The sequence below is a fragment of the Somniosus microcephalus genome, chromosome 15, assembly GCF_052327205.1.
Source record: "Somniosus microcephalus isolate GS21.2 chromosome 15, FLI_Smic_1.0, whole genome shotgun sequence".
Taxonomy (NCBI): Eukaryota; Metazoa; Chordata; class Chondrichthyes; order Squaliformes; family Somniosidae; genus Somniosus; species Somniosus microcephalus.
In genome coordinates this window covers 46,343,907-46,359,532 of record NC_141001.1, presented here as the reverse complement: position 1 = coordinate 46,359,532, position 15,626 = coordinate 46,343,907, and the positions used below count along the sequence as shown (strand labels likewise).

The window sequence follows — 15,626 nt, the reverse complement described above, 5'->3', positions numbered from 1 at the left end:
TGGACAAAAATGATTTATGTTTGTTATACCATCCCACAGGGGTATGGCAATGTTCCTGCCTTCACCCCAGAGAGAGCAGGAGGCATTACCCTCTACCCCAATGAGGGGAACTGCCGACCCTATGCACTGCCACCTCACTGTTTGCACCTCCTTCTGGTCAATTTGGCAGTAATGGTGTACATGGCTCATCCAACCCCAACTGAAAGTGTAGGCTACCTACATGAGCAACTCTTAAAAAGGGACAACTTTGGAAAAACGGAATGAAAAAACCATGACTGGTTTCGTTTGTTCAAAAGATTATTTTTGTTGTGACAAAGAATCATGCTTTTGAGGATCTAGACCTTAATGGTCAAAAATTGTTCTGGTAGTCTACGAGTTTGTCTCTCCAACCCCATTGTGTTGTGAAATAGCAATGAAAACTTAAGTGAACGTCAGAGAAAGAGATTAACACAGGAACAAAGCAGTGTTGTAAATTTGCGGATTAGCTGATCAAGTGACCACCACTACTTGAAAGGGTTTGGAAAATCCTTGCGCTTTTTTTTGCCTTATTACCACACGCACAAAAATGAGCCTTCAGGAACTTTCTGGAAATCGGAACTCGGACAGAAAGAAAAAGGAAAGCCTGTAGCCCTAAACTACAGTGAGTACCATTTGTAAACTGATGTTTGATTGTGTTAACTAACCAATACTACCAGCACTCCTCGCATGTGCTCTGTCCTACCAGCAAAGCTGAGTGACTGGGAGGACTTCGAAGTACATATGAAGAAAGATATTTCACATCTGTTTGGATTTCTCTGAAATTGTGAGGCGTCACATATCCATTTTGGACTTTCAATGGTGCGTGTTGACTGGTCCAAGTAAGTCTGTTTTCAGCAAGCAAACCCAGAAGAACCTCAAAAAACCTTACACGTAGCAAATTACCCCAAAAGTAAAGACATTCATGTTTGGATTCCCAAACCGATTACTACATTCCAGGAAGCAATTGAATTAGAATCTGTGTCAGACTTGTCCAAACGTGCTGTGTACCCATTTAACACTGTGTTACAGTCTAATATTCTTGGTATGTTACAATCTTACTTCATTCTCCAGTTTAACTATGTTGCAGTCTGATATTCTTGGTGTGTTAGTTGAATACTCTCATTGTATTACAGTCTGATTCTCTGTTACATTTTTGATGTGTTACAGTTTGACAGTCCAAAGATGTGCGGGTTAGGTTGATTGGCTATGATAAATTGACCCTTAGTGTTAGGGGGATTAAAATATGTGGGGTTACGGAGATAGGGTGGGATATGTGTTGGTGTAGGGGTTACGGGGATCGGGTGGGATATGTGTCGGTGCAGGCTCGATGGGCCGAAATGGCCTCTATCTGCACTGTGGGGTTTCTGTGATTCTGTGATTCCCCATGCTACTTTCAAGTGCTGCAAACTAACCTCTGTGTTGCCTCAGACACTATGTTGACATTCAATACACTTGTCTGTTATAGTTACTTAGACAATCTGATATTCTCCCAGTGATGCAATCTGATTCACTCTCGGTTATTCTCACTGTAATGCAGCCTGATACTTTCACTCTGTTATAGTCTGATACCCTCGCTGTCTACAGTCTCTGAGCGAATGTCTGACAGTCTCCAAGCTAATCTACGATACTCTCACTTTCTACAGTCTAAATCCAACTGTCCTTGGAAACATGCATCAGTTTAGAAAGACTTGCATTTATATAGCCCCTTTCATGACCTCAGATGTCCAAAAGCACCTTACAGCCAAAGAAGTACTGTTTGAAGTGTAGCCACTGTTGTAATGTAGGAAATGCAGCAGAAAATTTGTGCACAGCAAGCTCCCACAAACAGCATTGTGATGATGACCAGAAAATCTGTCTTTTAGGTGTTGGTTGAAGGATAAATACTGTACAGGACACCAGGGAGAACTCCCCTGCTCTTCAAAATAGTGCCATGGGATGTTATTCATTCACCTGAGAGGGCAGATAGGGTCTCGGTCTAACGTCTCGGAAGTGGCTTTTTCCGAGCTGGCCACTAATTCGGATGGTAAATGCACCACCTGTTGTGGTTTTGATCCATGCCAAGCTCAATCCTCGGTCAGTGCTGAGTTAGCTGATCGCAGCCTGGGTAGCAGCACATGCACTGCAATTGGCCTCAATACCCTTGTGCTGGGTTGGGGTAAAAACCCAGCAGGATTTCCACTACTGATTGACTCCTGCTAGAGTACATGTGCGAAATTCAACTGAGGACAAAATTAGACTCCGCTTCTGAACAGCTCCCCCATGGTTGAATAGTCCACTGATGCTCACAAAATGGTAATTCATTCAATGTACTTAATGATGGCCAGTGCCGATGGAACCGTATCCCAACACGAGTCAGCACCTTCAGGACACGGGGAGGGGAGTAAAAGAGGAGGGTTAGAAAATAAAATAAAATGTGTCGCACCTTCTCAGATAATCATCCACTGGCAACAGTTCATGTTGTGTTCCTCCCTCCAGGCCGCGGTATGACGGTGACCTACACGAGCCGCGTGGCTAACGCCCGCCTGTGTGGGTTTTCCAAGCTGTTGCTACAGTGGAAGGGCAGCATATACAAACTGTTGTACAAGGAGTTCCTCATCTTTACGCTGCTTTACCTCACTCTCAGCTGCATTTACAGGTAAGAGCAGTCTGGGTGGGGGGGGGGGCTGGGTTTAGGGGTCAGAAGAACACCTCACCATGTTGATGATTCTCTTTGTATTTTATGTAGATTATTTTTCCTCATTTTCCTCCTCCCTCCCATTTACTTTTTATTTACTCATCTCATTGCTTTGCTCCCTCACCAGGACATTTTTTTTTCTAATTTTCCCCTGTGCTTTAAACACTGGTACAGACTGCAGGGCAAAAACAGGAAGAAAGACTTGCATTTATGTGGCACCTCACCACATCTCTCAGTGTTTCATATACAATTAGTTACTTTTAAGCACAGTTACTGTTCTTTTTTTAGGCAAGCAAAGCACCCATTTGGGCACAAGACCCCACAAACAGTAATGAAATGAATGACTAGTTTTGTGTTTTGGTGCTATTGGTTGCGGGAGAAATGTTAGCCAGGTCACCTCTCTGCTCTTCTACAAATAGTGTCACAGGATTGTTAAGGTCCACCTGAGCAGGCAGTCAGGTCCACTGTTTACCATGTCCTATGAAGGACGGTACCTCTAACAATGCAGCACTCCCTCAGTACAGCGCTGGTGCCTGCCCAAATTATATGCCCAACTTTTGGTCTGGGGTTTGAACCCACAGCCTTGTGACTCAGAGATGACCGTACTACCAACTGAACCAAGCTGACATTAAGTACGATAGCAAAATACTGCAGATGCTGGAAATCCGAAATAATAACAGAAAATGCTGGAAAAACTCAGCAGGCCAGGCAACATCCGTGGAGAGAAATTAAGAGTCGACGTTTCGGGTGAACCCTTTTTCAAAACTGGAAAGGAAATAAAATAGATCGAAGGCAGGGCTGTGATAGAACAAAAGAGGTGAAGAGACATTAAGAGGTATTCAAAACCAGACGAGATGGTGATAGGACTAGTGGAGACAAAAGACGGCTAAGATTAGGTGTGAAGTGTACTGGCAGGATGAGAGACAGCTGCCATGTGGGAGAGAGAAAAAAAAAGGAAAGGGGGGGAGGGAGGGAAAAACCAAAACAAAGGGGTGGAAAAAAATATATAAGTAAAAATGTAATAGGGGCCGAGGTTATGATCTGAAATTGTTGAACTCGATATTGAGTCCGGAAGGCTGCAAAGTGCCTAATCCAGCACCTCATCTTCCGATTAGGCACTTTGCAGCCTTCCGGACTCAATATCGAGTTCAACAATTTCAGATCATAACCTCGGCCCCTATTACAGTTTTACTTATATATTTTTTTCCACCCCTTTGTTTTGGTTTTTCCCTCCCTCCCTCCCCCCCCCTTTCCTTTTTTTCTCTCTCCCCCACATGGCAGCTGTCTCTCTGCCAGTACACTTCACACCTAATCTTAGCCGTCTTTTGTCTCCACTAGTCCTATCACCATCTCGTCTGGTTTTGAATACCTCTTAATGTCTCTTCACTTCTCTTTTGTTCTATCGCAACCCTGCCTTCGATCTATTTTATTTCCTTTCCAGTTTTGAAAAAGGGTTCACCCGAAACGCCAACTCTTAATTTCTCTCCACGGATGTTGCCTGGCCTGCTGAGTTTTTCCAGCATTTTCTGTTGTTATTTGACATTAAGTACTGATGGAAACTGAGACAACGACTGCAGATGTACACAATTATACATATTCAGTTGCTTCTAAGTTGTGGGTTAAACTTTCATCCCTGGAGGAGGGTTGGTCTGTACAAGGCAATAATTCAAAAAACAAATTGATGGCCTGTGTGAGCAGGCTGAACTCTTGGCCCACCCACTGCCAGAATACATAATGACATATCATGACTGATTAAATTTATTGCTATCTACGGAGAAACATCTGAAAGCTTCCTGGGGGTTAGATTTCCTTTGATCTATACCATGTTGTTAACATACAACAACCAGAGGCAACCTTACTCACTGAAGTAGCACTTGGCTCCTCTGATAGCTGTGGTACCGCTGCATTTATATCACAGCACTGCCGTCCTACATGTTCTTCCTTCTTGCTGACAGTGTGTACCATCGCCTAGTCTTAAAGTGCAGAAAGATTTACAAGGATATTACCAGAATTGAGAGGGTGCAATCAACAGGAAAAATTAAGCAGGCTAAGGCTCGGAAAAAAAGAATAAGAGGAGAGCTGATAAAGCTCTTTAAAATCATGAAGGGGTTCAATAGGCTGAATGTGGAGAAACTATTTCTACTTATGGGTGAGTCCAGAACAATGGGGCTTAAATATAAAGCAGCCACGGATAAAATAAAGTATGTAGGAAGAATTTCTTTACACGGAGTGGTGAGAGTGTGGAACTCTCTGCCACCTGGAATGGTCGAAGCAGATAGCATTGATGCATTTAGGGGAGGCTTAATGCAAACAAGAGGGAGAAGGGAATAGAGGGATTCGGGGACAGGATGTGAAAAGGTAATTAGAGTAGGAGGAGGCTCTTATGGAGTATAAACACCGGCATAGACCAGTTGGGCCAAATGGCCCATTTCTCTACTGTATATTCTGTGATTGTCTCTCAGGACCTCAAAACCGGAATCTGTTACCTCCTGTCTTTCCTCTCTCTGACAATCTAGGCACTTTTTTAAATGAAGCTTGACTGCAACTGGCCAGTACTTAATGATTTTCCAATTTTATTTGTCCTGGACTATGGGTCTTGGCCTATCACATAGGTTTCTCAGTTAAAATAATGTACCTAGTACAATGCCTTCTGAGTGAGCTGTGTGTTCTGCTCAACAGTTATGGTGCTTTGTATTTTATTCCTCCGATATCTGTAGGTTTATGCTGAAAGAGAGCCAAAAGCGCTTCTTTGAGAAAATGGCCATCAACTGTAACAATTATGCTGACCTGATCCCAATGTCATTTGTGCTCGGTAAGAATTCAGCGGGTTCTCTTTATCTTCCCTCCGTTTGTAGATTAAAGTTGCGATTTTGTGGCAGAGTTTGCTTCAAAATCATTTTCTCTCTTGTTAAGTCCTCCTCAGAACAACCCATTTGGAGAATGAGGGGCCTAAATTCAACATTGTTGCACCCATTTATGGGTCTACAACAGGCGCAACAATAACCAATTTTAGTAGTGCAGAGACCCGTACCAGATCTGCACGGGCGTTCGAGCCACTGCTAAATTGGTGGGGGCCTGTTTTAGGTGGCCCTGGCGGACCCCTGAAATGAGCGCAGGCCTCTTTTCAATATTGAAATGAGTCTCCTGCACCCATCTCAGACCAGGATGGGTAAATCCGTTTGCCCTAGTCGGAGCCTGCCCTTCCAGGTCTTGAGCAGCCTAACCAGCAGCTACCCAAAAAAAGGTCCCAAAACTTACTGGAGTGTAGTTTCTTGTGGAGTCAGAAGGAGCAGGCTCCACAAAACATCTGCAGGCCGCTGCTGGCCCACCCTCAGATCCAATTGGGTCTTAAGGCAAGCCTAAGGACCTCTTCCCAAAAATGGGCGAGAACTTCATTTTACTATGCAAATACATTTCAATTGGTGATTCTCACCAGGAGTGTGCTGAATAAACTAGATGATGGCAGCAGACAAATTAACAGGACATCTGCATTTAAAGGGTCCATTCTGTGTTTTGAGAATATCCAAAAGTAGAATTTATCTTTAGTACTGTGCTAGGTGTTATTTCATCCATTTTTGTCACATTTTTTGAAGTTCTCTTCCCAACCCAGAGCTCTGCTTCGGGTTTACCATTGTAATAATTATAATTTTAAAATAAGCATTCCAAGGAGGAATTGCTCTATTTTTGTCTTATTTGGAGTATGAAGATGCGGATGAAAAGACAGCCATGAGCTAATTCGGACTGTGCTCACCAACCCTTACCGACGAAGTTGCCCGCAAAGATAAGTTCAAAACTTACCTTATAGAGCCTCAACTTCTTCGCCTGAACAGTTTTACTGAGCGGGGCAGGCACAGCTCAGTTGACAGTTCAAATGTCATTGGGGGCCTAATGACATCACTTGGACCCTGATTTGTATGTATTAATAAGGCCCGAGTCAGGCAGGTGCCTCGGCTGTTAAGTCTGTGTGTTATATTGAGAATTACTACACAGACCACAAGAGTAAACTTTAACAGGTCTTTACTAGTCGAAGGTCAGGGCGCAACTGCCCAATAAATCATTACACAGCACTTATATACCGGTGTGGTCACCACCGGTATTACAGTATACAGCAGCCAAGATAAAGTAGTGCAACCCTTAAATAGTTCTCTTAAAGGTGGAACGGTTACATACACTACAATCCTCCCTTTTTAGGTTAACAGTATATATTCCCCATTAAACATAACATCATAACATATATACACAACTTCATGTAAAAACAGTTCACAGATTCAGTCTCTCTGGAGGCTTCCTGACTCGGTCCGGATAACGCCTCGGTGGTGTAGTAGTTTTCGGTGGTGTAGTAGGTTCTTTTGGCAAGGTCGATTTGGCTTGAATGCCAGTGTCGGGTTCATCTGGTTCCAGTATCACCGGATCGGAGGTAGATACTATGGGTATCTCTGCTTCATCATTAGGCGTATAGAGTTGTGGTGTAGGTTGTCCCTTTTCGGATGACGCTATGATCTGGTCAGCATGGCGCCTTATTATGCTTTCACCAATGTCCACGGTATACATCAGCGGTCCTAGTCGTGTGCAAATAGTTCCAGGCTGCCATTTCTCGGTACGGTAGTCCCGGGCCAAAACTTGTTGACCTATCTGGAAGGTTCTAGTTGGCCTTTCATTCATGCCTTGAAATTGCCGGTTCTCTACGTCCCTTCTGATGTTTGGCTTGATCAAATCCAGCCGGCATCTTAGTCTTCTATTGAAAAACATCATGGCGGGAGTTTGGTTTGTGACCGCATGTGTTGCATTCCTGTACGCCAACAAGAAGTTATCTACCTTATGTTGTAGATTTATGTCTTCATTACCCATGGCCTTTATGGCCTTCTTGAAGGTCTGGACAAACCTTTCAGCTAATCCATTGGTGGCGGGATGGTATGGGGCGGACGTGTAGTGCTTAACCCCATTGTTTTTTAAGAACTTCCTGAATTCTTCGGACACAAATTGCGGTCCATTATCAGAACAGATCTGTTCCGGCAGCCCATTCCTGGCAAATATGGTCCTTAATACTGTGATGGTTTTTTCCGTGGTGGTGGAGGACATCTTTATTACCTCCGGCCACTTGGAGTGTGCATCCACCGCGATTAAGAACATTGAGTCCATAAATGGACCAGCAAAGTCGATATGTACCCTTTGCCATGGAGATGAGGGCCACTCCCATGGATGCAGAGGAGCTTGTGGTGGGGCGTTTTGGACCTTCTGGCATCCTAGACAGCTCTTGGTTATTTCTTCGATGTCTCCATCGATACCTGGCCACCACACAAACGCTTTGGCTAGGTTCTTCATTTTCACTCCACCCAGATGCCCCTCGTGAAGCTCCTTTAGCACTTTATGCTGGAGTTTGGGTGGAATCACCACTCTGGATCCACACATCAAAGTTCCTCGGCACACTGACATCTGTTCTCTTCTTTGCGAAAATGCTGGCAACAGTGGTTTGCCATGTGCTGGCCATCCCTTCACCGTTAAATCATAAACTCGTGAGAGAGTCGGGTCATTTCTTGTTTCCTTTTCGATCGTAGAATTTGTTACTGGTAGACATTCCACTATGGTTGAGTGGAACATCTCCACTGGGTCCACTGTAGGCGCCTCTTCTACCGTTGGCAACGGTAGGCGCGATAAACCGTCAGCATTCCCATGCTGTTTCGATCCTTTGTATTCTATGTCATATTGGTGTGCCCCTAGGAAAAGGGACCACCTCTGTAGCCTTTGCGCTGTCATAATGGAAACGGCCTTTTTAGGGTTGAATATGGATACCAACGGCTGGTGGTCTGTCAGCAGTGTAAACTTCTGGCCCTGCAGGTAATTATTAAACTTCTTTACTCCCCACACCAGGCTGATAGCCTCCCTATCTATCTGAGCATAGTTGCGCTCAGCGGAGGTCAATGATCTGGATGCAAATGCGACTGGCCTTTCCGAGCCATTTGGCAACTTGTGTGAGAGTACTGCTCCAATACCATAAGGAGAAGCATCACAAGCTAAACGAATATGTAGCGTTGGGTTGAAGTGAGCCAACACTTCCTCTGAGGTGATCAATGTCTTGCTTTTGCGAAAGGCCTTCTTACAGTCCTCGCTCCACTTCCATGGTACTTCTTTCTGCAAAAGAGCATTCAGCGGGTGCAGCACCATGGATAGATTTGGCAGAAACTTATGATAATAGTTAATCAACCCTAGGAACGATCTCAACTGGGAAACATTTTCCGGAGCGGGAGCCTTCACAACAGCTTCGATCTTGTCAGGTGACTTGTGCAGCCCCTCCTGGTCAATGACATGACCACAGTACGAGATCCGTTTCTGAAAGAACTCACATTTCTGGCGATTAACTCGAAGGCCATATTCCTTCAACCTGGTGAGCACCAGTTTCAAATTTGCAAGGTGTTCCTCATCGTCATCTCCTGTAATCAGGATATCGTCCAAGTAACATTGAGTGCTTGGAATTCCCTGTAATACCTGCTCCATGGCCCTCTGCCAAATTGCTGGAGCCGAAGCCACTCCAAAAGCCAGTCTATTATATCGATACAAGCCCCTGTGCGTGTTGATTGTGAGATACTGGCGCGACTCTTCCTCAACTTCCATCTGTAAGTACGCTTGTGCCAGGTCTATCTTGGTGAAGCGTTTCCCGCCAGACAATGAAGCAAAGATATCCTCAATCCGCGGAAGCGTATATTGCACCGTGTGAAGCACCGGATTAACTGTGATCTTGAAGTCTCCACAGATGCGGACCTTCCCCGGTTCCCCTGGCTTGTTACTCGATGAACGCTTCATGACGGGAACAATGGGCGTGGCCCACTCACTCCAGTCCACCTTAGACAGTACTCCTGAACGTTCCAGCCCTTCCAGCTCAGCTTCCACAGCAGGTCGTATCGCATAAGGTACCGGTCTGGCTTTGAAAAATTTTGGGTTTGCATGTTCTGCAATCTTGATTTTTGCCTTAATTCCTCTCAGTGTTCCCAGTCCCTGTTGGAACACCTCTTTAGCCTCATCCAATATTCTGGACAATCGTTCAGGTTTGACATCTTCTTTTCCGGAATCTACCGTTATTGCGTTTAGGGAGTGCCAGTCCATATTTATTTTCCTGATCCACTCCCGTCCCAGAAGTGGTGGACCTCCCTCAGGTAGTACATATAAGTCCATTCCTTGGTGTTCTTTGCCCTTGTGTATCACCTTGACTTTTATCTTTCCGATGGGGTATACTTTTTGCCCCGTGTATGTCTGCAATACTATCTCCGTATCCCGTAGGGGAATATGTTTGAATAACTTTTTGTAATCTTGCTTATTCATGACCGTCAACGCCGATCCGGTGTCCAATTCCATCTTCACTTGGACTCCTGCTATCTGCAGTGTGACCCAGATAGTTTGTCGGTCAGCTTCCTTACTCACGTTGTGAATTCTCAGACTACCCAGTTCCTTGCTGTTGGAGTCTGAATCCGAATTCTGTTCATCCGAACTCTTCTCAGCCACCTTATGTACCTTTCTGCACTTTTCCTGTGGTGACTTTTTGTTGTTGGTCTTCTTTCCTGACCGGCATACTTTAGCTATGTGACCAAGATTGCCACATTTTCTACATTCCTGGTTTTTAAACCAGCATTGGTTCTGATCGTGTGTTGTCTTCCCACAACGATAACATTTCGTTGTACCCAAAGCCATTTGATCTACGCTGAGTACCGCTGCCTTCAGCTGCATTTCTGCAGTGCCTCTCGCTGCGGCTTCGTGCGATGCTGCAATAGTGACAGCCTTATCAAGTGTAAGATCATTCTCTTCAAGCAGCCGCTTTTGGGTTTCTTCTTTCGACAATCCACACACGAATTTGTCTCTCAGTACCTCTGTCAGGCTTTCCCCAAACTGGCAGTATTTCGCTAGCTTACGCAGTTCAATTAAGTACTACACGTTGCTTTCCTCTTTCAGTTGCGTTCTCGCATAAAATTTAAATCGTTCCGCTAACATCAGCGGTGCGGGATTCAAATGATTTTTCAGGACAGCAACAATTTTAGCGAAAGTCTGATCCGCCGGTTTAGCTGGTGATAGAAGATGCTTCAATAGCCCATATGTCTTCGCACCCATTGAGTTTAGTAAGATTAGTGCTTTATCTTCATCTGATATTTTATTTGCCTTACAATATATCTCTATGCGTTCTACATACGTGGCCCAATCTTCAACATCGGGATCGAAATCATTGATGTTACCACGCTTAGGCATCCTCGCAATCTTCTTTGAGAAACAAAAAGAAATTTTTCTTTTATTTTTTTTTTTTTTCCAAAATGGCGGTTTCCCGCGCTTGTCTTCTTCCCCCGCCTATGAAAATGGCGGCTTCCCGCGTTTGCCTTTCTCCCCCGCTGGCTGTAATGGCGATTGCCGTATTGCTGCGTGCGCCCTCCCCAGCGGTTTTCAAATCTTGCCTCCCAGCCCCTCTTGCAGTCCGGTCCTTTCCCCCCGGCTGCGGCTGAGTTCTCCGCGTTTTTTTTTTTACTTTCTCCTGCGCCTTACGCTGACCCGGTCGCTGCGCCTCGCGGCCTCGGTAGCTGCCCGGCCTTTCTCACCGGTCGCGGTCGAGCTCTCTCTCGACGCTGTTGCGTCTCCCAGCCCGCTTGCAGCCCGGTCTTTTACACCGGCTGCGTTTGCATTCACTGCGGCTCCCGTGCGTCTCAGCGCCTCTGGCCCCGACTTTTCACCGCGGCTCCCGTGCCTACGCTGCCCCAGTCTCAGCGCCTCTGGCCCCGACTTCTGTCCAGCTCTTTTCCCCGGCCGTGGTCGAGTTCTCCGCCCTTATATCCTCCGTTTTTCCCTCCCCTACTTCACAGCCAACATGGCCGACTCGCTTCTCGTCGCTAATCGGCTTACCCACCACCGTGATAGAAGGGATGATCACTGCCTGTTGCTGATGGAAGGCTTCATGTCAGAATTCTTCCTTTGCTCTGCAGACCCGAGTCTTTTCTCAGCAGAATGATGAGGGCGGATGCCTCCTCTCGACGCCCGTTAAACTGCCTTGGATGTATCTCTGCCGCAGGGTAAGATCGTACTCGTCGCCACTGTTAAGTCTGTGTGTTATATTGAGAATTACTACACAAACCACAAGAGTAAACTTTAACAGGTCTTTACTAGTCGAAGGTCAGGGCGCAACTGCCCAATAAATCATTACACAGCACTTATATACCGGTGTGGTCACCACCGGTATTACAGTATACAGCAGCCAAGATAAAGTAGTGCAACCCTTAAATAGTTCTCTTAAAGGTGGAACGGTTACATACACTACATCGGCCAACTAAAAAAGGTGATTTCAACTGGGCAGCCGCTCCATTCGCCCTGGTTAAAATCACCCTTAGAGTCTAACCTCCAGCCAACCTGTATCACAGGAACGACACTGCCAGTGGCAGTCAAGGTCCCCACACCCGATTCCTGCTCCTCCTGTTTCCAACACCTACTCCTGCTCACCTGTGCTCTGTAATTCATCCTGTGTACACACCTCAATCCAACTACCTAAATCCCCGAGGATGGATATAACCTTGTCAGTACTTTCTACATATGGAGTGAATGATGCTGGTAAGGCGCCGGGTCATCGTGGGAGGCACTGTGGCCTGTGGCTGTTTCTTCAGGGACAGCTATAGAAAGTGAAGTACGTATTTCAGAATGGTGGCTGAAAAGCACTCTTGGAGCAGAGCTTGAATAGCTGAAGTGTGTGTGGCTTGCTGCAATGTGAATGAGTGAGTGAGTGAAGAAAGAATAACTAAATATAATGGTACTAGCCCTGAGCTTCAGTGTGGACACTAACATGGCCAACCCACTCTGAGTTCACAGGCCCCACCATGTCCAGTGTGGCCTGTTCATGTCTAAGTTGAGGGGGGGCCTCCATTAATTTTGGTCTGCTTGCTCAAGTTATGCGTCACTTTATCCATTCGAGAAATAATGCTGAGATGTTGGAAAATGGAAGAGCCCAAGTGACCATCTGCTTGTGTGTGAGTAAAGAAATAAACATGTACAATGCAGGTTAGTTCTTTAATAACATTGCTTTGTGGGCTTACCTTTCCAAATGGTCATGTGACAACAGTCCAGTTTTAAATGCCAGTAATAAAGTATGCCCTGCTGCAGTTATAGGCATGTATGTAGCTTTCTGAGGGCTTAGTATGCAGCATCAATCTGGATGCAAGAGGGCAAAGGGAAATAGTTTGGGCTTCATATTTTACTCATTATTTCCAATTCCCAACTCTGGCTCTTTATTGGAAAGCACGCCATCTAGGTCAGCCCCAAAATGCAGGTCCAACCCCTACCAGTTCATTCCTCCCTAGTTTCTACACAATCATTCTATCTTTTCACACTGGAATACTCTTCCAAGCCCACTTGTTAGCTGTCTCCCTCCATTTTAAAAGCCTACATCTTTGCCTGTGTAACCAATACCTTCCCCTTCTCTTTCCTGCTCAGGGCCTTCCCCTATAAAGCTCTATGAGACAAAGTTTACTTCAGGAGTGTAATATAATGATGGTCACCTAAAAGCACAAAGTGGGAGAAGTCAGAAGGTAACCAGTATGCCACTGGGCCCTGCCCTCCTAGTGTTTTACTACTCACTGGTGACGGTTTCGCTCCCTAGGATTCTACGTGAGTCTGGTTGTGTCTCGTTGGTGGAACCAGTACCAGAGCATGCCGTGGCTGGACTGCCTCACGTGCACCGTTTCCTGTCATGTCCAAGGCACGGACGAGTACGGCAGGATGCTGCGAAGAACACTGATGCGCTACGCGAACCTCGCCTCCATCCTCACCTTCCGCTCGGTCAGCACCGCCGTCTACAAACGCTTTCCTACCATGAGGCACATGATGGAGGCAGGTGAGGAAATGCACCAGGGCGGCCTACAGGAAAAGAAGCCAGGGTTGGGGCCACACCCCAGGCAGAGCTCCATCCATGCCTGGAAGATACTGGGGGAAGGGGAAGAGACACAAATCAGAGGGGGAGGGGAACAGAGGAAGTGGGGGGGGGGGGGGGAAGAATCAAGGGGGTAATCGGGGGGCTACAAGAGCAGATCAGCAGCTAGGTATTCTGCGGTGAGTGTCTCACCTCCTGACTCCCCAAAGCCTTTCCACCATCAACAAGGCAAGGCACAAGTAAGGAGTGTGATAGAATACTCGCCACTTGCCTGGATGAGTGCAGCTCCAACAACACTCAAGAAGTTGGACACCATCCAGGGCAAAGCAGCCCGCTTGATTGGCACCCCATCCACCACCTTAAACATCCACTCCCTCCACCACCGGCGCACCATGGCTGCAGTGTGTACCATTTACAAGATGCACTGCAGCAACTCCCAAACCCACAACCTCTACCGCCTAGAAGGACAAGGGCAGCAGGCACATGCGAACTAGTTCCCTTCCAAGTCACGCACCATCCTGACTTGGAAATATATCGCCGTTCATTCATAGTCACTGGGTCAAAATCCTGGAACTCCCTCCCTAACAGCACTGTGGGAGTACCTTCACCATGTGGACGGCAGCAGTTCAAGAAGGCGGCTCACCACCACCTTCTCACGGGCAGTTAGTGCCGGGCATTAAATGCTGGCCTTGCCAGTGATGCCCACATCCCAGGAACAAATAAAAATAAATAAATCGGGGGGAAGTTGGAGGGGGATGGGGATGGGGAAATCAGTGGGGAGAATGGAAATCAGAGGCAGGTAGGGGAAATCAAACAGAGTGAAATAAGTGGGGAAAAGGAAATCAGGGGGAAAAAGAAATCAGTGGGAAAGGGAACATCAGAGGGGGTCACAGGAAAAGCAACTAGGCAGTCCTAGTCATAGAGTCATAAATTTATACAGCATAGAAAGAGGCCCTTCGGCCCATCGTGTCCACACAGGCCATCAAGAAGAGTTTCAACCCGAAACGCCAACTCAAATTTCTCTCCACGGATGTTGCCTGACCTGCTGAGTTTTTCCAGCATTCTCTGTTGTTATTAAGCCCTATTCTAATCCCATTTTCCAGCACTTGGTCCATAGCCTTGTATGCTATGGCGTTTCTGATGCGCTATCAATTACCCAAAAGACTGAGGTTAAGCGAGTAACTAACAGGCTTTTATTAACAAGAGAATGAAGGTGTGCCTCGAGTGGTTGACCAGTCCAGAATACAGAGGGACTGTGGAGCAGTCACCTTTATACCTGGACTTGTGGGAGGAGTCAGGCGGGGCATGTACAGACATGTACACAGTGGAATACAAACACCCATACAGGCAGGTATAACAGTGGTTTACCACATTCACCCCTTGTTTAAAAATGAGTCCGGCGGGGTGAAGTGTATTAAAAGTTTGTGTATTGGAGTCTCTCCGGAGGTCTTGTCTGCCGCTGTGATCGACGTGGCGACGGCAGGGGTAGTGAAGCTTCCGGCGTCGAGTCCCGCACAGGCTGGGGCACAGGTGTGTAGTCCTCGTGGGTGTCGAGCGGGTCGCGGGGCCCAGGCGTGCCGTCTGCTGGGGTTGGATATTGGATCGTGGGGGGGGGCTGGTAGTGGGTAGTGGGTTACTGGGGCCCCCGAAGGTGCGAGGTCTCGTATGGAGACTGTGTCCTCCCGCCCGTCCGGGTACGCAATGTAAGCATACTGGGGGTTGGCGTGGAGGAGGTCGACCCTCTCGACCAGGGAGTCCGTTTTATGGGTCCTCACGTGTCTTCTCAGTAGGACTGGCCCTGGGGACGTCAGCCATGGCGGTAGCGATGTCCCCGATGTGGACTTCCTTGGGAAGACAAACATTTTCTCATGAGGGGTGGCGTTAGTGGCAGTGCAGAGCAGTGACCGAATAGAGTGGAGCGCATCGGGGAGCACATCCTGCCAGCGGGAGGTCGGAAGGCCCCTAGACTTTAAGGCTAGCAGGGCGGCCTTCCAAACTGTCGCATTCTCTCTTTCCACCTGTCCGTTCCCCCGGGGGTTGTAACTGGTGGTC

General features: G+C 46.8%; 1 protein-coding gene across 2 annotated transcripts in view; it reads left to right on the top strand.

Moving 5' to 3' along the window:
• Positions 1-1,705: 1,705 nt before the first annotated feature.
• The window catches only part of LOC147106700 (bestrophin-2-like), a 76,576-nt gene continuing 62,655 nt past the window's right edge, over positions 1,706-15,626 (top strand). For both annotated transcript variants that reach the window (XM_086007754.1, XM_086007753.1), the window contains exons 1-3: positions 1,706-2,653; positions 5,410-5,504; positions 13,305-13,538. In XM_086007754.1, coding sequence (XP_085863880.1) covers positions 2,430-2,653; positions 5,410-5,504; positions 13,305-13,538 — 553 coding nt within the window. In that variant the 5' untranslated portion in view covers positions 1,706-2,429. The remainder of the gene's footprint in view (positions 2,654-5,409; positions 5,505-13,304; positions 13,539-15,626) is intronic.